The sequence below is a fragment of the Marmota flaviventris genome, chromosome X (assembly GCF_047511675.1).
Source record: "Marmota flaviventris isolate mMarFla1 chromosome X, mMarFla1.hap1, whole genome shotgun sequence".
Lineage (NCBI taxonomy): Eukaryota > Metazoa > Chordata > Mammalia > Rodentia > Sciuridae > Marmota > Marmota flaviventris.
In genome coordinates this window covers 13,852,019-13,875,457 of record NC_092518.1, presented here as the reverse complement: position 1 = coordinate 13,875,457, position 23,439 = coordinate 13,852,019, and the positions used below count along the sequence as shown (strand labels likewise).

General features: G+C 41.8%; 1 protein-coding gene across 8 annotated transcripts in view; it reads left to right on the top strand.

Moving 5' to 3' along the window:
• Positions 1 to 23,439, top strand: part of Sh3kbp1 (SH3 domain containing kinase binding protein 1) — a 331,887-nt gene that overhangs the window by 269,739 nt on the left and 38,709 nt on the right. For all 8 annotated transcript variants that reach the window (XM_071606251.1, XM_071606250.1, XM_071606248.1 and 5 more), the window contains 3 exons: positions 412 to 463; positions 3,471 to 3,551; positions 6,394 to 6,553. In XM_071606251.1, coding sequence (XP_071462352.1) covers positions 412 to 463; positions 3,471 to 3,551; positions 6,394 to 6,553 — 293 coding nt within the window. The remainder of the gene's footprint in view (positions 1 to 411; positions 464 to 3,470; positions 3,552 to 6,393; positions 6,554 to 23,439) is intronic.

Sequence of the window (23,439 nt, the reverse complement as noted above, 5' to 3'; positions counted from 1 at the left end):
ACCGGCAGCAGATCTGATTTTTTTGTCTTCATAGTGACTCTCTTCAAATCACTTGGTTATTCAGCAGATTAAATCTTAATTGCAAATGTGGTTTCAGCGTAGGAGTACCATTGTGCTTGCTGGTTTCAGGCCATTTTTGCTGAGCCGTGCTTTTCCAGAAGGCTGTTACAAATTTAGAAAGGGGGAAATAGCATTTCATTTGTCGATCAGAATTTTATTATGCCAAATGAATTTATTCTAGTATTTGTTTAGAGGTGCCAAAAGCTGACATCCCTGGAGAGAGAATTGCTCAGTTTTTTGGAGAGAGTCTCCAAATTGTCCACACTGTGCATAGAAAATATTGTCTGTGGTCCTTCTGTGAGAGGACAATTTGCCAAGTCTTATCTGGTCTAATTTTGATTATTTTTTCAGAGGCCCAAGAAACCACCACCTCCATCTGCTCCTGTCATCAAACAAGGCGCAGGTAATAAATATACCTTTCAATTCAATAAAATAAAGATGCACATCTTTCTTTTGCATATGTTCAAATTGTCCATGGTAGAGCTCAAGATTCCTGGATTAAAATGCCACAGATTGCCACATTGGGAAATTACGATTTGGTCTCAGCAGGCAGGTTTCAAATATACTGCTGCTTTTCCTAAACAAACAAAAATCACTAAAACATGTCCCTGATACTGTGCAAAAATGGGAGTTCCCCAAGAGAATGGTCAAAAGAACTTAAAAATAAATGAGTTTTGTGTTGTTTTTAATAAACTCCTTTTGAAGAGAGAACCTAATATTGTCCTGCTTCCCCTGTGCCTAATGGAGAGAGTCAGCCTAGGGAAGATTGTTTCCCATGGGCCATAGTGTCATTGCACACGTATGGCCTTGCTGGATTTTCAGTGTCTGTTTTCTGTGGTTAACCAAAATTTGTACTTCCCTCACTTATCCATTCCCCAACAAAAAGATGGTTGTTTTTAGCCATGAATACTTTTTGTTCCCCGTTCTTTTTTAAACTTGAAGAGTCTAATTCACTTTTTCTGTATAATTCAGATATTAAGATTGAATAATATAGCAAGAATTGATGTTATTAGACTTTTGGTAACTCATTGCACATGAGATTTTCATACATAAAGAGGATGGTTCATACTTCTCAACAGAACTCTACTTTTTAATTGTTACAGTAAATTATGGGGAGAAATTCCTCCATGAGTAACTAGCTAGGTAAGTGGCATTTTAAAAAGTAACAACTAAAACAGAATAGTAGGGGTATTTTTAGTTCTATAAACTCACAGTTATGATATTTCTATAACATTTAAAGTATGAGTAAATTTCCAGATTGTTTATAACTATTTATTAAGAATTTTTTAAAATTACTTTTGGCCCACCAAGTTGGGGAGAAAAAATCAATTGACCCCAGATTCCTTTGGTGTTCCCTCAGGCATAATTGAGAATTACAGAGATTAAGCCCTGAAATGGGATGTTAATTACATCTCCTGCTTGGCCTTCATCTATGCTGGCATTGAACAGTTTCATTTTGCCACCTAGTGGTTCTGGCTATATAAATATTTTATTGTGTAGAGATTAAAGCAGGCTATTTATGTGTTTTTCTCTGAGAAACCTTTCTCCTGGAGGCCTTGGTAACCATTGGAGACCAAGGAGATGTATCAAGTGGTCCATTGCTAAGGCAGCCTAGAATGTAGTTAACTAAGATTGGATTCTTCAAGATGGTCCAATTGTTGATTTTTTTCTGTATCTCTAAGAATGACACTGAACTTCTTCATTAGCATTAGGAGACTACATTGGTAGCATGGTAGGCAAATTCTTATCCTTTAGAAACAATTTCACCAATATTTGTGAAGGGACTCTGGGGGGCAAAGCAAAATGGCATTTCATCTTCCTAGACTACTTCTGCTAATTTATGAAGGATCTTGGGAACTGCTTTGAGATTAGGAGGTAGAGAGTTATTAAAGGGATTCAGATGAAGTATATGTTCAGTGGATTCTTCCTTTTAGGTCCTGAGATTTCTACCATTGTACTACACTCCTAGAACCTTTTATTATTATTTTTTTTTTAATTTTAAGACAGGATCTCTCTAAGTTGCCTGGGCTCGCCTTGAACTTGTGATCCTCCTTCCTCAGCCTCCTGAGTAACTGGGATTATAAGCATGTGCCATAGCAACCAGCTGTGAATATTTTTTTAAAGTTCTCTTGGCCTCAGAGGCTGTGTAATTGAGATTTTAATACCAAGCACCCATTTTAGAGCTGGTCATGTGAAAAGTCTGTCAGGCACTCAACCATGTCTATAAATAAGAGAAATATTTTTGATTGGTTTGTGCTCTAGTTATTTCTGAAGTTCTCTTATATGCCTGAGGTTAATGGCACCAGTAAGGCTAATGGCACACACGGTCTTTATTTTACTTTATGTGGTGCTCAGGTGAGGGAGCAACTGTAGTCTGCATGGGTAAAGATGAAATGCAAAGTGGTGCATCTAGGAAAATGTAATACTTGAGAGATTCAACAGAAAGAGAAGGGATATAGAGAGAAGCAATGTAACATCTCTGCACATCCCTCAACCTAAAATTTTGCTGTAGGTACTACTGCTATATTACAAGCCACTCCAATTTTAGTAGCAGAAAATAAGAATCTTCTTATGCTCACAGATACTGTGGGTCAAGAATGTGAACGGGGTATGGCCTGCATGACTGGTTTCTGTCCCATCAGGTCTGGGGCCTCGGTTGGAAAATCTGGACTAGCTGAGGCTGGAGGATCCACCTGGAAGATGGCTACTTCACTCACATATCTGGCTTCCCATGGCAGGGGTACCTGGAAGACTAGGCTTAACTGAGCCTGTAAGCCATATCTACGTGTGGCTTCTGCAGGATAGTTGTCTTCTTACATGGAGACTAGTATTCTAACAAATAAAGTATTAGCTACATGGACTTTTATGACTTGCTTTGGAAATTACATAGTATCACTTCAACCACTGGCCAAAGCAGTTACAAACCTGTCCACATTCCTGGAAAAGAGATACAGATCTCACCTCTTAATGGGAGGTTTATCAAACAATTCCAAGCCATGTTTTAAAACTACTACAAGATAGAATCCAGTTCCCTGTGAAATCACTTATTATTATAGAGCACAATATCCAGTGACCCCTTATTTTTGAATTTTGATGAGTGACTCTATATGTTCCCCATTCCTACTTAGTGACTATTTTATGCCTAAGGAAGCCAGGTTTAAATATCAGAAAATGTTAGTGGTGTTCTTATGAATGGAGAATGTATAGGCAAGCAAACATAATGAAATGGGCTAGAAATTACTTTTGCTCTGTTTCTAAGCAACTCATGTTAGCCAAGTTATGCCAGCATCCAACTCAAGAGGAAAAAAATCAATTGACTTTCCTATACCTGATAAATTCTGAAATGCTGGTGTGTCTTATAAATGAATAGAGAAAATATTTTCTGATAACTATTGTCCTTTCCCTCCCAGGTACAACAGAGAGAAAACATGAACTTAAAAAGATACCTCCTGAAAGACCAGAAACGCTGCCAAACAGAACAGAAGAAAAAGGTATGGAATTAATTCTTCATTGGCACTTCTAGAACAGCAAGAGACAAGGCTGTCTGTCATAGTACTAGTTTGTATTAACCATAGAATTTGTTTTTTCTTTGAAATATGGTGATTATGAGTTTGTTTTGATTACTTTTAAGTATCCCATTTTTAAAAAAAAATATTTTTTAGTTCAAATGGACATAATACCTTTATTTAATTAATTTATTTTTATATGGTGCTGAGGATGGAACTCAGTGCCTCACACATGCTAGGCAAGTACTCTACCACTAAGCCATAACCCCAGCCCTAACATCCCATTTCTAAGCAAGCAGGAGATAGGGCAAAAATTTTTCATCAAATGAAAGCTAATCAGACCAGTCACTTAACATATTGGGATTCTTCTGTAATATTTTTGCCATCACCACCCTGCCCATGTCCTGAAGTCAATGGACTATCAGAATATATCTGACAGTATCTATTCATCATCTTCCCTGTGCTTAGTGCCTAGAGTGCTCATTCACCTTTTAAAAAAAAAAAATATTTTTTAGTTATAGGTGGACACATTGTCTTTATTTTACTTTATGTGGTGCTGAGATTAAACCCAGAGCCTCACACATGCTAGGTGAGCACTCTGCCTCTGAGCTACAACCCCAGCCTGCTCATTTACTCTTGATGGGTAGACTTGGCTTAGTGAAATTCCCATGCAAACAAATGAAAACTTTCTTCCTTGGTCACTGCTGGGCTCTTGATTCTGGCTTAATAATGTTGCAGACACATGTCCTTGGTCAAGAATATTGGGGGTCAGATGGAGAGTGACACAGGAGTACTGGGGAAAGCAGCTTAGTGCTCACTTTTCTGAAGGTGGTCAGAAATATCATTGGCAGGGAAGTGGCTCAACACATCTTACACAGTCAGGTTTACAAATGTGTTTGATTCCCACTATGTCGAGTGTATCTCCCCCCAAAATCTGCATGCTGTAAAAGCACTCCTTTTATTAGGTGCCTAATATTTGATTGATCATACATTTTTATGGGAAAAGTGCTGTTATCATTCTGAACAGGAGGCGAGCAAATTCCATTTTAAAAAGCAGTTATTTTGAAGTCATAAGAGAAATGCTAAGTTAATGAATACAATTATTTGGAGGTGCTCCTTGGCAGCCTCATGAAATTTTATTGTGAAATTTAATATTTTATATCAGCCCTCTAAGTTTTACCAACATTGCAAGCTATTAAGGATCTATACCTCTTTCTTTTACAGTGAACAGGTAGAATTTGAGCCATGGAACCTCATTGTGAAAGCCACATCTGTGTCACACATCACTGAAAAAAATAGCCATTTAATGTATACTAACAAAATCATGTGTGGTGAAATAACCAAACCATCCCCTGTCCTCATGGAGGATACATGACTAGTGTCTAGGTGATAGCCAGGCTCCATGATGAGGACATCTTCCTACAGTGGCCCACGCTGACTTACTTATGGGCTAACTTGTGAGCAACCACTTTCCTTGGCTGGCCAAATGGCTGCACACCCCTGGTCCCTCTCCTCCCATGAGTCCTTGTTCTATGCCACAGTGGGTCAAAGAGGCAGAAGTCTCCGTCAAAAGCAATAGGGAAGCCTGGAAAGCAGCCCTGTCCCGAAACTAGGTATGCTCATTAGGGCAGCACACAACCTCCCTCCCATTCGTCCCGCTGGCTATTAGAATTCCTGTCCTTGTCCTAGTCCTGTTGCCCAACAGGAGTCATACCCCTGCTTAACATGTCAGATGAGCCTTCCTCTGGCACCAATATGAGTTCCTAGCATTCCTGGTTGGAGGGTGTTTCCCTATAGAAACATTGAGGGGGTGAGCAAGATGAAAGCTACACAATATCTGATGAGGTGCCAGTCAGCCTGGGCACCCAAACATTGAGTCTAAGTCAACCCAGGGAACCTACCTATGATCTAGTGGGCAACTCTCAAGTTGTGTATTTATCAACAAGAATGTGGATATATGCTTTTTGCACGTACATGGGGCAAGGCTAGTTGGGAAAAGAAAACTTGAAGCTGTCATTGAACACTGCCCAGTTTGGCCACCAAATCTGGTTTCAACTTCATCCCAATAGCCCTGACTCCAAAGAGCCTTGGAAGCCATATATCTTGAGAAATCCCAGTTTACTGTCCAAGTTCAAACTGTACATAAAGAGAATCTAGAAGAATTGTTCTCCCAAATGTTTCCCCCTTTTACTGTCTCATAGTCCTTTTTAGAAGCAGACCCGAGAGGCGTCAGGCCTGATCCCTCCCCACACCCAGAAGCAGGTCCTGTAGGCCATTTATCAAACCCATCAACCACCTACTGAGTATCAGCTACATGCTAGCAGCACAGGCCTCCTAGGGAGATGAGCAGATGTGGGAGAGGCCCACAGCCTAGGGCTGTGCCAAGCATGCAAACACCCATAAAATGTCCCAGTGGAGCCTGTTTATAAAGGGCTGCCTTTAATGCTTAGGTGAGGAAGGAAGAAGTCTTCTTTGGAGTATGGGTCCAGCTGTTGAGTTGGGAACACGATGGTGTCACGTTTCAGCTAGGTTTTGATGGGTGAATAGGAGCTTGCTGAGGGTGGGCAGTAGCCAAAAGGGCACTCCAGGCAGAGGGACCAGCACAAACAAAAGCCTGGAGAGAAGGGAACAGGGAGATTACATGGCTTTGTAGGGCTTTATCTCACTTGACAAGGAATAAGTGATACTCTTTGCTACCAATTCTACCTTCAGAAATGGCATCAGTGATTTTTTTTTAAAGCAGGAAATAAGCAATCTGCATCAAAGTACTGTCACTTACACTAGATCCATCTGTTTTCTTTATGCTTTGTTAAACAATGACTTAAAGAAAGACCAGAGAGAGAGCCAAAACTGGACTTACAGAAGCCCTCCGTTCCTGCCATCCCACCAAAAAAGCCTCGGCCACCTAAGACCAATTCTCTCAACAGACCTGGTGCACTGCCCCCAAGAAGGCCAGAGCGACCAGTGGGCCCACTGACTCATACCAGGTACTGCTTCTCTCTCACCAAGGGGTGGGCATGTGATGAGTACAGGACATGATGAGGTGCTACAGACCTGCAGAGGGAGGGAGAAGGAAAGATAAAAGGGGATCAAACTTCACTTTTCTACTTTGTAGCAAAATTGCATGAAGATGCTAGCCACTTCTGTCCAGTGCTGAAAAAGTGGGTGCAAGGTTTGGGGCACAGTGTGGGATTTAGGATTAGCAGGTGAGGCTCATTCACACAGCTCAGGCACACTGCCTACACACAGGGATTTCCCTGGCTTTGTTAGAACAAGGCAAGCTGTCCTGCAGACTGGAGACGTGGGTAGCACCCCCATCTTCATCCCCTGGGTGTCAAGCTAGCCTCGGGTATGCATAGCTCCCTTACAGCTGTGTCCACTGACCCTGTCACTATTCTGTGGGGCCCCATTCCATACCCCAACCTCCTTCTGCTCTTCACTACGTGGCCTGTTGTAGAACCCAGAAGCTGGCATGGCAGAAATCTTCCTAGTGTACAAAGTCTCTGAGCTCTAAGACCCTCAAAGTCTTGGGAAATGCCTTCTTAAGGGACATATTTGAGATGAAAATTCCTTCACTGACTGACTGAATGCATATTTTAGTTATGTGAGATCAGAGTTTGTGTGCATTCCAGAACTGAGGTGCCTACCACAGATCAAGGAATCGTTGAATTCTCTTCATAGGTTTATTGCCAAAACTTTCTACCATTGTATATGTGTATTATACATGTTGGTATAATACACCAGAGCAAGTCAGTGACCCAGAGGTCTTCTTGTGTACTGTCAACACATTGGGGTTTTGTTCTTATAAACTAAATTTGCATGTTGAGAGTTGTATGGGGCTTCTGAGCTCTCACATTTGAGTCAGGCCTCCAGGCTGGAATCTCAGCCTTCCTCATAGGTGAAGTGTGAGTCTCAGCAAGTCATGGTCCCTCTCGCCTCACTTCCCTATCTGTAGATTGAGGATGATAATGGAATGCACCTAAATAATCCCCAAATATGAAGCCTCATGCCTGTAAATCAACAATATTTTCAATGTCATTTTTATTGTTGCCTATTGAACTGGGATGACCTTCAGTCAGACAAAAAGAGCTTGTTTACTTTAAAAATGTCTTTTTAAAATTGTGGTAAATTGCACATAACATTAAATGTACCATCTTAACCATTTTAAGTGCTCTGTTCAACAGCATTAAGTACTTTCACATTGTTGCATAACCATTTCAAGAACTCTTTTCATCTTGTAAATCCATAATTCTATACCCATTAAACAACAACTCACCAATTTCTCTTCCACACAGCCTGGACAACCACTATTCTTTTTCCCATCTCTATGAATTTGACTCCTTGTAGGTACCTCATATGAGTGAAATCAGACAGTATTTTTATGTCTTTTTATAACTGGCTTCTTTCACTTTGCATCATGTCCTCAATGCTCATCTGTGTTACAACATGGCTTATTTACTTTTTTTATTAAATTTTTTTTGTAGTTGTAGATGGACAGCATGCCTTTATTTTATTTATTTGTTTATTTTTATGTGGTGCTGAGGATCAAACCCAGTGCCTCACATGTGCTAGGCAAGCACTTTGCCACTGAGCTACAGCCCCAGCCCTTCCTTTACTTTTAATAACAACAACAACAGAAATGCACCCCACCCCTGCTATCCAAATATGGAGGCAGGTCACAATGTGGATGGTTGAAAGATGTCAGAATCAACCAACAGTGATGATTTGCACACACACCTATGTGCAGTGGAGCCCCCTGCCCAGTTGAGCACAGAGCTGTGGTCATCTTAGTGACATGTGAGCCCACTTGAGTAGCAACAGGTTTACCTGTGTCATTCTTCAGGTGTCTACCAAGGTCCAATGCAACAACTATTCCTGGCAATGGCCTTTGGGGAAAGGAATGAGACTTGGCTCCTTTTGAGCTGGTCACACCCCTATAGTCATGCTCTCTTCTACTGGCTGATAGTAGAAGGCTCTTTGCACATGTGCATGATGAGGCCACTTCACAGTCCCAGTGACTAGAACAAGAGTCATATTAGTAGTGTGGTTGGCCCAGAAGCTAGCACAGCAGAAGGGAAAGGTTTAATAAACCTAAGTGCTTCCGAGAAGAATATGAGCTATTCAATCAGGGAAAAGATATGGAACAAGAAAGGTCGAATTCACTACAGCTGGTGCAAGGAGAGCTGAAGCTCTATGCTGCCAAATTGGGTTAGCCTTTGGGGGCTGCACACATTTCAAATGAACTTAATAACAATTTCCAAAATATTCCTGCTGCCCCTTCTAAAGATTTGAATGAAAGATCATTTGCATTCTAGAGTTTCCCTTGGCCCTCAGGTTATGGGATAGGTGTAGCTTTGTAAGCTAGGGGAAATGTGTCATCTTGACTGAACTTGTGAGCTCTCAGAGGTCCCATTTACTTCCTGCCTCTACCTGGCTCTCCTCTTATCTTGTTTTCCTAACATCCAGTTGTCAGTTAGGAGTATGGACCACCAAGGAAGATGTACAAGAGGGCTTTGTACAGAAGTCAGTGGGAAATGCAACTTCTTAATGTTGTGTATGTCATCTGAGCAGTGTGGGAGAGGGAAGCCAGCTCCCAGCCCCACCACTCATCTTCTGGCTGCCAGCTGCCAATGCACTAGTTTGCAAAAAGGCCTGGAGAGGAAGAAAAGACCTGAGATTCCTGCACAGCTGGCAGAAGGAAAGGCAGTGCCTACTCTAACTCAGTGGTTCTCAGACTTGGGCAGGCCTCAGAACCACCTGGCGACCTGTTCAAAGCAGATCGCTGGACCTCACTATGCAGTTGCTGACTCAGTAGGTTTGGGGTGGGCCTGAGAATTTGCGTTTCTTGTAAGTTCATGGCTGCTATTGCTGCTAGTGAAGTCAAGACTATGAGAACCACTGTTCTGGTTTCTCCCAAGTTGATGATGGTGCTTTCCCTTTCTTCCCTGGCCACCTCTCACACACCTGCTAATGCTCCATGACTTCTGTGCCCAATCAGCACGCCCCCCTGTGGAAGCCTTCTCTTACCTCTCACGATTCCTCTCTCCTTCAAATGCCTGACACCATGTTTAGCCTAGTGCTGGGCGCCATGCTGTGCCACTTGGGATGTGCACACCCCCGGACTCCTTTACCAGATTTAAAGCAGATCAAGAGTGTGTTTTGTCATCTCCACATGCCTTACGGTGTTGAGCATATGGTAGTGGCTCATTTAACAAACACTTGTTGGATGCCATGGTTCCTTAAAGGGGAGGAGGTGCCAGTGCTTATATTTTGTTCTATTTTGCCTCTCTTCTGTCTTCCTTCCCAGCCTCTGTACAGGCTCCTTAGCATGTGTGTCTTACATTCTAAGAAACCTAGTGTGATTGATTTCAACAGGCAAAAAAAAATTTAAAAATCAAAGAAATGTTTATTATTTCTCAGTACTTAATGCACTTTAATTTTTTTTTTCTTTTTGCTAAGCAGTTGGACAACTGATGTATACACTTACCTGTTAATGAACTTGATTCCTTCTGCCATATTAGTTGATGTAGGAACATAAACTGAATTCAGATTTATGTCACAGATTGTCTGAAGAAAGGGTATTGTGTGCTGTGTGAACCCAAATCTTTGCCAGAATTTGCTGGACTGGATGAATGGATGGACAGACAGAAAGATGCTTGAACAGAAGGACACACAGTCAAATTGGCAGCTCTTGCTGGGAACTAGGCATCAGCTCCAGCTGCCGTGTCTGGGCCTGAGCTCCTCCTCACCAGCCAGCAAGCTTGCTGCCACATGGTATTTTAGAAGAGACTGTCACTTTCTCTTTAAACAGGAACAAGCATCCCTGAGGGAAAAAAGGGATATGTAAGTTTAAGAAGACTATAGTCTTTTTTAGATAGATTCACTTAACACAAATGTATTGAGGGGCTACTGTGTGCCGGCCCCTGCTCAGATGGCCCAGTTCACTTTTTAGGAATTCCATCTAGGAAGATCAGAAGGACACCAGCCAGCAGTTTATGTCGAGTTTGAGCAAGCGGAAGCACACATTAAGGACCCTCAGATGTTTACATCCTTGACCACTAGTAAGAATGTTCCTTCAATTTCTGGAAAAGTAAGTTAGTATGGAATTTAGATACTTCAAAAATTATTATAAGAATTGATTTAAAAATTCAATAATGATAAGGTGGATATTCCCCTAGGCCATAATTATAGTCTGGGCCTTGGGGATGTCTTAATTATTATTTCATAGTATATAAAAGTAGGCTGTGCTTATCTCATCTAGCCCACAACATAACTAAGGTGTTTGGGGTGCAAAGAGCATTCTGCCTACCCCTCTTTCTACACTTGAGAAGATAGGGGCTCAGAAATATAAAACTTACTCATTTTGATATTTGAACATGAATATATTACAAATAACTGTCCATACCTAAATCTGTGTGCCTATATACAGATGAATTTATAAGGTTATATGTTTAATAATGTGTATAAAACTTTTGGGGGGCTGGGGTTGTGGCTCAGAGATAGAGCGCTCACCTGGCATGTGTGAGGCACTGGGTTCTATCCTCAGCACCACATTAAAATAAAATAAAGACGGCTGGGGCTATAGCTCAGTGGTAGAGCACCTGCCTTGCATGTGTGAGGCACTGGGTTCTATCCCTCAGCACCACATAAAAATAAATAAAGATATTGTGTCCATCTATAATTTAAAAAATATTTAAAAAAATAAAATAAAGATATTGTGTCCACCTATAACTAAAAATATATATTAAAAAAAACTTTTTAAGGGTGTTTTTTTAGAATGCCTTTATTTAATGTGTTTATTTTTTATGCAGTGCTAAGGATTGAACCCACTACCTCACACATGCTAGGCAGGTGCTCTGCCACAGCCATAATGTGTATAAAACTTAATGAAAAATAAGTTCAGAAACCTTTGTGAAAAGAGCTCTTGAGATTTGGGAGAAGGGTACTTTAGAAAACAAAAAGAAAAACTAATGAAATGGTGGAGAGAAGCAGGTTGCCCTCAGCTCTAGTTAGTGCCTACAGTGGGACGTGGCAAGCCAGAAACCTGAGGGCAGAGCAGGTGTGTGGCCTCAAAGGAAAAGAAACAGATTTGTTAATCTTCCCCAACTCAGACATCCCAAGTTATAATCATATTTCTTTTTCTTCCCAAAGAACAGGGAAGTTGGAGCAGGATGTTGGCCCTGAATTGGGGTGGGGGAGCTTTGCCTGTTGTCTGCTGCAAGCTCATGTGTTCTGAGGGGCAGGCAACTGATAGGATTTGGTACCCAGGGTTGTAACTGTTAGACAGGGAGTGTGGGATGAAGGGGAAGGAAGTGCAAACAGGAATGTGAGGAGGAAGCCAGGCAGGCTAGGCTGGAGTGGGAGAAGTTGCTGATCAGAAGGAAGTACAGGAGCTGGTGATCAGAAGGGGAGGTTGTTGCTTATAACTTTATAGATGGGGCTGTTCCAAAGATGGGCCTATTCCCAGCAGGGGAGGGCATGAAGTGGGCAGCTGAAGGTGAATGAATGAAGGTCATAAGGGCTGAAGGGATGGGGAGCGATTTCCATGTGGTCATCATAGATATGATCAGGAAGATGGCAAGAGCTGGAGGAGAAAGCCAATGTTCTTCAATGCAGTGTCCTCCCATTGTGATCAGGGAGTTGATGACACTTCATAATAAGAAGGTTCAACCATGTGTAGCAGGTGGTATGAGCCTCAAAAGAGAGTGTTCTTGAAGTGGATGGGGGATGTGACCTTGATGTTGTAGTAGCAGAACTGTTCCACCCTGTGTTGGGCAGAGCCAAGTTAGTAAGTAGCCCTCATATTGGCTGGTGGCTGAAAGCATCAAGATGTAAGTGGGCCATTTGTTGAGGAGAGTTGGTTACCAGGGCTCAAACCTCCCAGAGGGCATTGTCCATTGACTTTGGACATGGAAGCTGGCATCAGAAAAGGTAATTCTAAAAGACAGTGGAATGAACTGGACATAATTTTCCTATGTTCACATATGAGTACAGCACAGTGAAACTCCACATCATGTACAACCACAAGAATGGGATCCTAATTAGAATAAGTTATATTCCATGTATGTATAATATGTCAAAATACATTCCACTGTCATATATATCTAAAAAGAACAAATACAATAACTTAAAAAAGAAGAGGTAATTCTAGAAGAGGGGTAGTTGGATGGTAGGAAGGCCTGAGGATATGGGAAGGAGGCCCAGTGACCTCTTCCTATGCCCCTTGGAGATGACCTGTTGCTTTAAATGTTAATCACACCACATGTACCTTTCCTGTGAAGAGCTGGAGGCCATGGCAAGAAGGTACAGTGCATGGGAAGGTGCAGTGCAATGGAGTTGCATTTTTTTCCACACCAAGTGATGCTGGAGCCCTGTCTTCATCCTGTTTTGTAGAAAAGAAGGGAAGTACTTTTAAAAAATTTTTAAAAATCACACAAGGCATCACTAGGAATCTTTGAAAAGAAATTTAAAGCAGTCGCATAATTCAAACTCAAAATGAAGGCCTGAGCATCCAGGAGCACGTTTCACCTGCCAACTCAGGGAACATTTGCATGTACTTCCACACTAGCTTTCTCTGATTTCAGAGAAACACAGTGAGGTAAGTGACTGATGAGCTCAGAGGCATTTTAGCTTGAGACAAAGATTAAGTAGCTACTTACATGCCAAGCATCAATGAAGTGTTTAGGGAAGGGCAGACCTTCGTGGTTCCTAGCCATACACACACACACACACACACACACACACACAAACACATTTTTTTTAATAGATGTCTCTCTTGAGACCATCTTACCAGTATGGGAGTTATGTTTTTCTTTAGATTGACCAAGGCAACCTGGCTACTTATTCACTAAAGGTTTCAACTTAGCAGGAAATATATGTCTAGGTTCTGATGTCCCTGAGGTGAATAGCTCCTATATCCATGAAAGAAAGCATTAATAAAATAGACCTTTGCTCTTCTTAGGCATAAAATAATCAATTGATGAATTTTAAAAGGGAAGGAAAAACTGGTGAGTGAGCCTTGCAAATGTTCCCTGAATTGGCAGGTAAGATGTGTGCTTGGCCGCTTTAGGCCGTCATTTGAATTTGGATTACTAGAGTGCTCCAAATTTCTTTTCAAAGATTCCTAGTAATGCCTTATATGATTTTTTTTTTTTTTGGAGTGTTCCCTTTTCTACAAGTCAGGAATGAAGACATGTCTTTGGAGAATTCAGGAGGGAGGTCTAGGCTAGAAATTATGGAGGGTGGGTATCTTTGATTCATAGATGGCAGTAAAAGCATGGAATGGATGCAATCACTCTAGGAAATTATGGAGAGGAAGAGGTGGGGAGAGTAGAGGCGACTATTTATAGGGTAGAGAAAGAATTAGAAGCTGTCAAAAGGGTAGGGAAAGCAGGTTGTCATGGAAGTTAGAAGAAGAGAGTGTGTAGCAACGACTGATCAGTGGTTCTCATGCCTGGGCATGCATCGAATCATGTGGGGTGAATTGAAAAGTTGGCATGAAGCCAAGCATGTGCGAACTTACCTTGTAAGAAATTAACTGGACAAAAGAACAGAAAATAGATGCTTGATGTGAATTCAGTGATAAGAAAAGCTTTCTCTGTGTGTTTGTATATATTTAGTTCATTTATTTCAGGTATTCGTCAAATGCCTACATTTGGCCAAGTCCCCTTCTAAGAGATGGAAAAGTCACTTGGCCAGGTCAGACATAGCTCCTGCCCACCCACTGCTTGCTTGGGCTTTGGAGCCTGGCACACCAGGATAGAAACCCCACACTTCTTCTTACATACCCTTTGACCTTGGGCAAGGTGCTCACCTCCTTGAGTCTGTTTCCCCCTCTGCAAAATGACACTGGAGGGGCTGGAGTTGTGGCTTAGTGGTAGAGCACTTGCCTAACATGTGCAAGGCACTGGGTTCAATTCTCAATGCCACATATAAATAAATAAAGGTCCATGAACAACTAATAAAAATTTTTTTTAAATGACACTGGAAGGCTACCTTGCTCCTTTTTGTCTCCTTTGAAAGAGCTCAGCGGGTAACTTTCATGGAAGAGGGTTCCAACACAGTGGCAAGCAGGTCATGCTCTGGAGCCCCAAGAGAGTAGAGATGTAGATATCAGACAGCATATCAGGAGCAGCCACCCCTAGAAGCAGCAACAGGTTTGGCACTCTGGGGAGGCTGGGACCTGAGGGAGGAAAGTTGGATTATGGAGCACAGAAATCCCAAAAGGTTGGGGGAAGCACCTTTTCATATTTTAGGGTTGTCTGTATTACTTACTGACATGATTTCATTTGTATGTATAATCTTTCTTTCTACCCACATGTAGACTGAATCCTAATTGTTGCAAAAAGAACCTACAGTATTGACAGGATTTAGCCCTGAGTGACATTGATTTTCCTGCTACTGATGACCATAATGAGGCAGTGAAACACTAGGAAGTATTAATACCTTGACACCCACACAGCACAGTACCATTTGATTTCTGTCACACTTCTTCCATGGACTATTTCTCTAAATACTCTTTCTCCAAGCTGCAACCCACAAACTGTTCTCAGAGTTGTAAAATGATAGGTTCTTCTTTGTTCAGACACAGGCCAGGAGTTGGACTCAGCCTCTTTAAAGCCCTTTGCACCTCTCTGAGCCTCCAAGCTGAGGCATAGCAGATGAGGTCTACAGACAGCATCCTCTTTTTGCCTTAGAGGGTTAATGGGGCTTTTTGTGCCCTGCATGGGCTCTGGAGGGAAGCCTTCTTCCATGTATACTTAAAGAGTGTACATAAAGAACAGAAATTTGGAGAGGAATTGAGTGAGCAATGCCCATCACCTTCCAACATGTCTTCACCATCTATAAATAGAGAGCTTGTTTGTGCTCATCTGGACAAGGACATGCAATGCAAAGGGACAGCTGCCAGGAAAACCACTCTGATTCCTGTTTCTTATGCCTCTGGCCTCACTCAGGTTGTCCCAACTTAAGTGGGACCGCTTTTGCAATCCCAAAGTGCTTTTGATGCCTGGAGACATTTTTGGCCACCAGATGGGCACATAGGGACTCCACAGATCTCAGCAGGGCCTTTGGATCTATATTTCTGGGAAAGGGGAGGGAGGCCCTCCATCTGATGAGTAAAGAAAACTGGAGTTCCTGCTGCTCCTATTTTGTTCTTTCCTGATGGAAAGATCCAACCTCCACAAAAGTCACATGCATCCCGGGGCAGAACGCTTCTGAAAGACTGATTTCACATCTGCCGTCTTCACAGATGGTCCAAACCCTCTTGTAGTTGTTATTTTGAGAGGAAAAAAAATCTCTTGGAGCACAGAACATGCGCATGTGGATGCTTGTCTTTATTATTGCCATCCCAAGTATAGTGGGGAAAGATTGGCCTGGGCATCAGAAACCTTCCATCTGGTTCCACCTCTGCCACCAATCAGCTCATGGCCCTGGGCACATCCCTTCCCTCCACCGAGCATAGGACCCTTGCCTATAACAGAGTGGGGCTTGATCTGGGTAGGGCTCTGTCCAGCTTCATGGAGCCGAGGTCTGATATTCCAGAGTGGGCAGCAAGGAGGAGTGCTCACTTGCATTGACTGTAAATCTTCAGGTTCATTATTGGAGACCTTGGAGGTGAGCAGTCATTCCTCCTGACTTTACATTAGAATGGGGTGATAAGTAAGTTTGCTGAGTGGGAGAGAGAAAGAAGACAGGGTGATTCAGGTGGTTTCTCTGTGGTCTGACATTTGACCTCTGCCATTGTCCATATGAGTGGAAAGCTCCTGGGGAGGATGAGAAGTGGTAAAAAGATAGTGGATGCATAGCATGTGCGACAGTGGTTGCCTGCACATAGACAATGGGGCTTTTCTATTTCTTTTCCTTTCTTTCCAACTTCTTCCCCTCCTCCATAAAATGTTTTAGGCAGTTAAAGCCCAAACATTTGCATTATGGTAGTACATCCTTTTGAGAGAAAGAGGGACTGCAGAAAAGAGTTACCATATGGACTTGGAATCTTATTCAGTGAGAAGGGTGGAGCCATTCTTTCTGCCATCTTCTCTACTCACCTCCAGAAGGTTTGTGGATCCTTTGTAGGATTTGTTGTTGTCGCTGCTGTTAGTGCTGCAGCAAATTTGTTTGCTTGCTTGCCTTGGCTTCTTGCGTACTTCAACACCTTTTCCATGCCACATGTCTTGGCTTAACTGTCCCAACTTGGGCTAAATTGGGCCATGCTACTGGCTGAGTTCACATTCTCAAGGGATACACACTGCATCTTCCACATTCCCGTCAGTATACAAGCCCCATCTTAGGTCTCAGATCTAAGTGGGAAGAACAGGCCCCTCTGGATGCATGATTTTTGTTTATTATTAGGACTTCTTAACTCAGGGAGCAAAGATAATTTACCCAGCTGGCAGTGAACTGAGGTGACACAGGCTGCCCGGCATCATTGATGACTCACTGTCCCCATGGCCATATCCCTAGCCTGGAAGACCAAGAGGCTGATTAATACAGCAGCTTCAAGAAGTGGTCAGCAGCCTTGGCTCTGCAATTAGACTTAGGCTCAACCCTTATTGCCAAGTGACTTAACCTTCCTGATGGTTGTCTTTCCTATAAAATGAAAATCCGGATGTCACAGGTGCAGTTCCCCAGGAAGCAGACCCAGAGCCAGCAGAATATGAAGATTTGTTTTAGGATTCCATACCCATGTAAGGGAGAAGGAAGCATAATTGGGCAGAGGGAGAAGTCAAATTGTGATACTTGCTCAAAAAGCATCTGCCAAATCCAAAAGGAGCTTTGGAACTAAAATGGCCCATCTGAATTGTCCCACATTGCGCTGAAATTGCTGAGACTTTTATACGGTGGGGTGTGAGCTGCCCTGCAAGGAGGCTCTCTACAGTTGAGAGAGTCCCTGGAGGGGCCAGTAACTGGAAGCCACCCAGTGACAGCATTCCAGTGAGGAACCCACCCCTGAAGAGGTTTGGGACATAGTGGATACTTCCAGGGGTGGTAGTGAGGATGGAATACTTAATACCTGAAGGATGCTCTTCTAGTGCCTGACATATGGTAAACATTCAGCAAGCAGTAGCTGCTGTTGTTATATCCATGGGTTGTACTTTTCCTTCCTCAGTTCCCTCAACTGTTCAGTCCCTTCTCTGCGATTTAGCCTCCCTGTACAGAGAAGTAAGGAGACTCTTAGCTGCGAGTTGTCTATTCAAGCCATGTGTTTTAAGTGTCTGTAACTAAAGCTGCTAAGAAAAATATACAAAATAGCTTTATTTTAACTTCAAAATCAGAAATGAGCCAGGATAACTTTGTTCTGAAGCCTTTGGATAGATGGTGCTAGGTATTGCCAGCCTTCTACTATGTTCTTTTATTTAACAGCTGTGATCATAAAACCCATCAAACAAAAACACTTATAGGAACTGGTAAATGATAGAAGGATGGGCTTTTTCCTCTTTCTTGGAGTTCAACAACACCCTGTTTTGCCAAAAAGAACCCTTGTGTTGGGCAGACTGGGGGAGAATGGGCACTATGGGGGGCTGTATCCTCATTGGATGGCAGCCACTCCAGACATGTGCTTCTGTGAATTTCAGAAATTCTGGTATTTTTTAGAACTGAAGTTCATTAGCATTGTTGTAAAGAGGCTATAAATACAGTGAAAGGCATTTACAAATAGACATTGTAAAATGCTTACACACCCACAGTCTGAGCACTGTCAAAACACCAGCTGCAGCTCCCCTACTTGGAAGGATCAGAACCTTTTTTAAACTACACCTACTGTGTTTTCAAAATAGGCTAGCTTCTGGCCCTACATAGATCATTTCCACTGAAGCTTGTGTCTGGCTCTTGGCATGAAGGATCAGGGCTCAGTTATATATGAGCAAGATCTCAATCTCTTTCCTGTCAGAATGTGGCTGGTGCTTTAGAATTTGGGGAGGAGTCACTAGGGGATGATTAGTTCTTATTTCTTCAGGGTGGTCCTTCATGGTTCAGGGTATCAGACCATCTGTACAGAGCCTGCAGGCTAATCCCAGAGATATGAAACTCTTCCCTGGCTCACCCAGGACACACCAAATGCCAATTGAAGAGCAGCCACTTTGGCCAACTTCTAGTTCAATGACTTTTCCTTTTTATTCAGTAGCACCAGAACAGCACTCCCCAAATTTGGGATCAAGCCTCTAGTAGCTATAATCAGTTTACAGTTTAGTTTTACATTTACACTATGTTCTTTATAATTCTAATAGTTGTAAAGACAAAATGCCCGTATAGCAATAGTTGTCCATTGACAGCCACAATCCAGAAATTTTTTTTTTTTTTTTTTAGTTTCTTTGGAGTTCTCAGAGTTGTTATTTGCTTAGGCTACCATAACAAAATACCACAGACTGGGTGGCTTACACAACAGAAATTTATTTTCTCATGGTTGTGAGCGCAAGATCACACTAAGATCAAGGTGTCTGCAGGATTGGTTTCTTTTGAGGCCTCTCTTCTTGGCTTGCAGGTGGCTGCCTTCCCTCTGGGTCCTCACAGGGTCTTTTCTCTGTGTATCCAAACTCCTCCTCTTATAAAAACACTAGATTAGTTTATGGCTCACCCTAAGGACCGCATTTTAACTTAAAGGCCCTGTCTCCAAATGCAGTCACATTCTGAGGTATTGGGGGGTTAGGGCTTCAACATTTGAATTTGGAGGGGACATAATTCAACCAATAACAGACATAATCTAGGGGATCTCCAAGAATTTGTTTTTCATTTAAAAAGTGTTGAGACGTTACTCAAGTGTGAGAAGTGATTTGAGAATGAAGGTGCTGTGGTCTGAATGCCTGTCATCCTCCAATTCACCTATTGAGATCCTAACCCCCAAGGTGTTGCATTAGGAGGTGGGACCTTTAGAAGGTGATTAGGTCACAAGGGTAGAGCCCTTACAAATGGCATTAGTGCCCTTATAAGAAACCTTTCAGCTTTTACCACTTGAGGATGGGGTGAAAAGATACCATCTATGAATCAGGGGCAGCCCTCACCAAACCCTGAATCTGCCAGCACCTTCATGTTGGTCTTCTAGGCTCAGAACTGTGAGCAATAAATTTTTGTTTATAAGCCAAGCTACCAGTTTACAATGGTTTGTTGTTTTTGGTGGTGCTGGGGATTGATCCCAGAGGTTTGTCCATACTAGGCAAACACTCTACCAACTGAGCTATATTCCCAGCCCAGTTTACAGCGTTTTGTCAGCCTAGAAGAACTAAGATAGGTTATGAAATCAAGAATACACCCAGACCTGATGGCACATGCCTATAATCCCAATGGCTTGGGAGGCTGAGGCAGAATAATCGCAAGTTCAAGTTCAAAGCCAGCCTCAGCAATTTAGTAAGGCTCTAAGCAACTCAGTGAGACCCTGTCTCTAAATAAAATATTAAAAAAGGGCTGGGGATGTGGCTCAGTGGTCAAGTACTGAGTTCAATCCCTGGTACCAGAATGCAACTTATCCACAGGTTATTGTCTAAGGTATAACAAGGTCCAGACAGATCATAATGTTTGCCTATTCATTTACAGGAACTTTTTTGGCATACCTACATGTACAAATCCTTGAACTGGTAGGGGATAAATGACAAAGCCCACTTCTGAAGATTAAGTGAAGAAGATCACTAGGTACATAGATCTCATATGTGGAATCTAAAAAAGTCAAACTCAGAAATAGAGAGTAGAATGACAGTTACCAGTGGCTGGTGGAGAGGGAAGGTAGACAGGGAAAGAGGAGACATTGGTCAATAGGCACAAGTTTTAGTCAGGGAGGAAGAATAAATTCTAGTAATCAATTATACAGCATGGTGACTATATTAATAATAATGTGTTGCAATCTCAGAACAGCTAAAGAAAGGATTATAAATGTTCTCACCACAAAAAGATGATAAACAGTTGAGGTGATGGATATGCTAATTAGTGTGATTGATCATTCTACAACATATGTGTGTATTGAAACATCACATTGTATGCCATAAATATGTATGATTGTTGTCAGTTAAATAAAATAATATTTGAAAATAAATTAAAAGCCAGATCCCAAAGAAAAACAAATACATATAAAAGAACAAAATAGTTGAGAGTGACAGTAAAAGGGAAATAAGGGCAGAAAAGTAATAAAATCCAAGATATGATGAGCACAGTAATACATAACAGAGTCTTCCAACAAACCCTCAAGATAGGCTCATGTTGGACTGGAAGCTTTCAGCTGTCAAATCAAAGAGAAGCACAGCTTCTTCAAGATCCATGGTTACCAGAATACACAACTAAACCACACGTTCAGAAGCAGCTGCGTTGTTCTGAGATGTATGTGATTAACTTAGGAGCAAAATTCCTTCTCTCCAATAGTCCCTCTTATTTACTGCTGAGCTTCCCACCAGGATGTCACCTCAAACCATCTTCCCTCTTGACCAGATAAAGCAAGCAAAAAACAAACACAAACAAGGAAAACAACAACAAACCCAGCCTAGTGGAATTAACTAGTCCCACTGTCTGAATGACCTTTCTCCCCAGGCAGGATATGTGTAAGTTCTGGTTCTTGGTGTGTTCCAAAATGGTTAGGACTGTCTGGCTGTGAGTATAACATGAGTTGAGTCTGTGAGTTTGGAGGATGAAACCACCAAATCCATCAAGCCCTGTGGCTAACAAATAATAATATTTAAGGACTCTCAAGAAATTATTCTATTCTATTTGAGGAAAGAAAGACATTTTAAAATAATGATCCTTTCCTACTAATAATTCTGCATTTTTAAAATATTTCATCCCTGAGTACCCATGGGGGGATCATTTCTAAGAACCCCCTCCAAGGATACCAAAATTCTTGGATGCTTAAGTCACTTATATAAAATGGTATTCTATTTCCATTTAACCTATCCTCTTTTGTACTTTAAATCATATCTACATTACTTATAATAACTGATACAATGTAAATTCCATGAAAATAGGTGTTAAATTGTGTTGTTTAAGGAATAATGACAAGACAAAAAAGTTTGTATGTGTTCAATACAGATGCAGTTTTTATACTGAATATTTTTTCTTTTTTCAATATTTTTGTTTTTAATTGACAAGTCATAATTTTATATATTTATAGGGTACAGTGCAATATTTCAATACACATATAAAAGGTGTAATGATCAGATCATAGTAATTGGCATATCTACCACCTCAGGCATTTATCAATTTTTTGTGTTGAGAGCATTAAAAATCTATTAGCTATTTTGAAACATTCAATTAATTTCTGTCAACTTTAGTTATCCTACTATGCTATAGAACATTAGAAGTTCTGGGTGCAGTGGTGCATGCCTATAATCCCAGAGGCTTGAGGCTAAGGCAAGAGGATTGCAAGTTCAAAGCCAGCTTCAGCAACTTAGCAAGGCCCTAAGCAACTCAATGAGATCCTATCTCTAAATAAAATACAAAAATGAACTGGGAGCCGGGCACGGTAGCACACACCTGTAATCCCAGCAGCTCAGGAGGCTGAGGCAGGAGGTTCTCAAGTTCAAAGCCAGTCTCAGCAATGGTGAGGCGCTAAGCAACTCAGTGATACCCTGTCTCTAAATAAAATCCAAAACAGGGCTGGGGAATGTGGCTCGGTGGTTGAGTGCCCCTGAGTTCAATCTCCAGTATCTTAAAAGGGGTGGGGGTGCTGGGGATGTGGCTCAGTGGTTGAGTGCCACTGGGTTCAATCCCCATCACACACAAAAAAAAGACATTAGAAGTAATTCCTCTTATCTAACTGCACTCCTTTACTCTATTAATCCTCCTCTCCCCACCTCTGCCCCCTCCACACCCTTCGCAGGCTGGAAGACAGAATTTCATTCCTCTTATGACTGAATAATACTCCATTGTGTACGTGTGTGTGTGTGTGTGTGTGTGTACATACCACATATACTTTATGTATTCATCCATCAATGGGCACAAAGGTTGATTACTATCTTGGCTATTATGAATAGTGTTTCAATAGACATGCAAATACAAATGTCTCTTTGACATAGCAGTTTCATTCCACTTGGCTGTATATATGATAGTTCTACTTCTAGTTTTTTGAGGAACCTCCATACTGTTTTCCATGGTGACTGTACTAATTTACATTCCCATCAATAGTATATGACAGTTCCTCTTTCTCCATGTCCATGCCAGCATTTCTTATTTTTTGTCTTTTTGATAATAGCCATTCTAACTGAGATAGGATGAGTTATTATGGTTTTGATTTGCATTTCCCTAACAATTAATGATGCTGAATATTTTCCTCATAAGCCTGTTGGTCATTATTCCTCTTTTGAGAAATCTCTATTCAGGTCGTTCATTCATTCATTTTAAAAATCAGATTATTTGTTTTATTGCTGTTGAGTTATACAGTCTTAGATTGGTTGAATCCATAGATTCAGAACACACTCATATGGGGGATTGACTGGACCTTCAAATTACTGGATGCCAGAGCCCTGACAATAAAATGCATTGAAATGTATTTCTCCTTCCCACCCCTTCAGTTGGCTCAGGATCTCTTTGATTCATTGGCCCTGAGCTGTGGTGGCCAGGGGAATGAAGAAAGAGCCTGCAACAGAACCCTTTTTGGGGGGCTCCACAGTCAAAGGAAATTGGGTGAGGCAAGAAATAAAGGTCCTTTTATGGAGCCCAAGTTATTTCGCCTTTTCAAGTTCAGTAGATCATTCTCTGCCTAAACTTGTATTTCAACCTAGCTCTGAAAGGCCCAGTAAGTCCCATAGTGCACACTCATTGAATAGTATTCTGGTGATATTGCTCTTAGTAGAGACCATGCCCTTGGGCCCAGCCCTACTCCCACAACCTCCTTGCCCTCCAAATTTACAGGTCTTCTGCTGCAGCCTTCCCTCCACCACCCACTACTTCCAGGACTCACCAG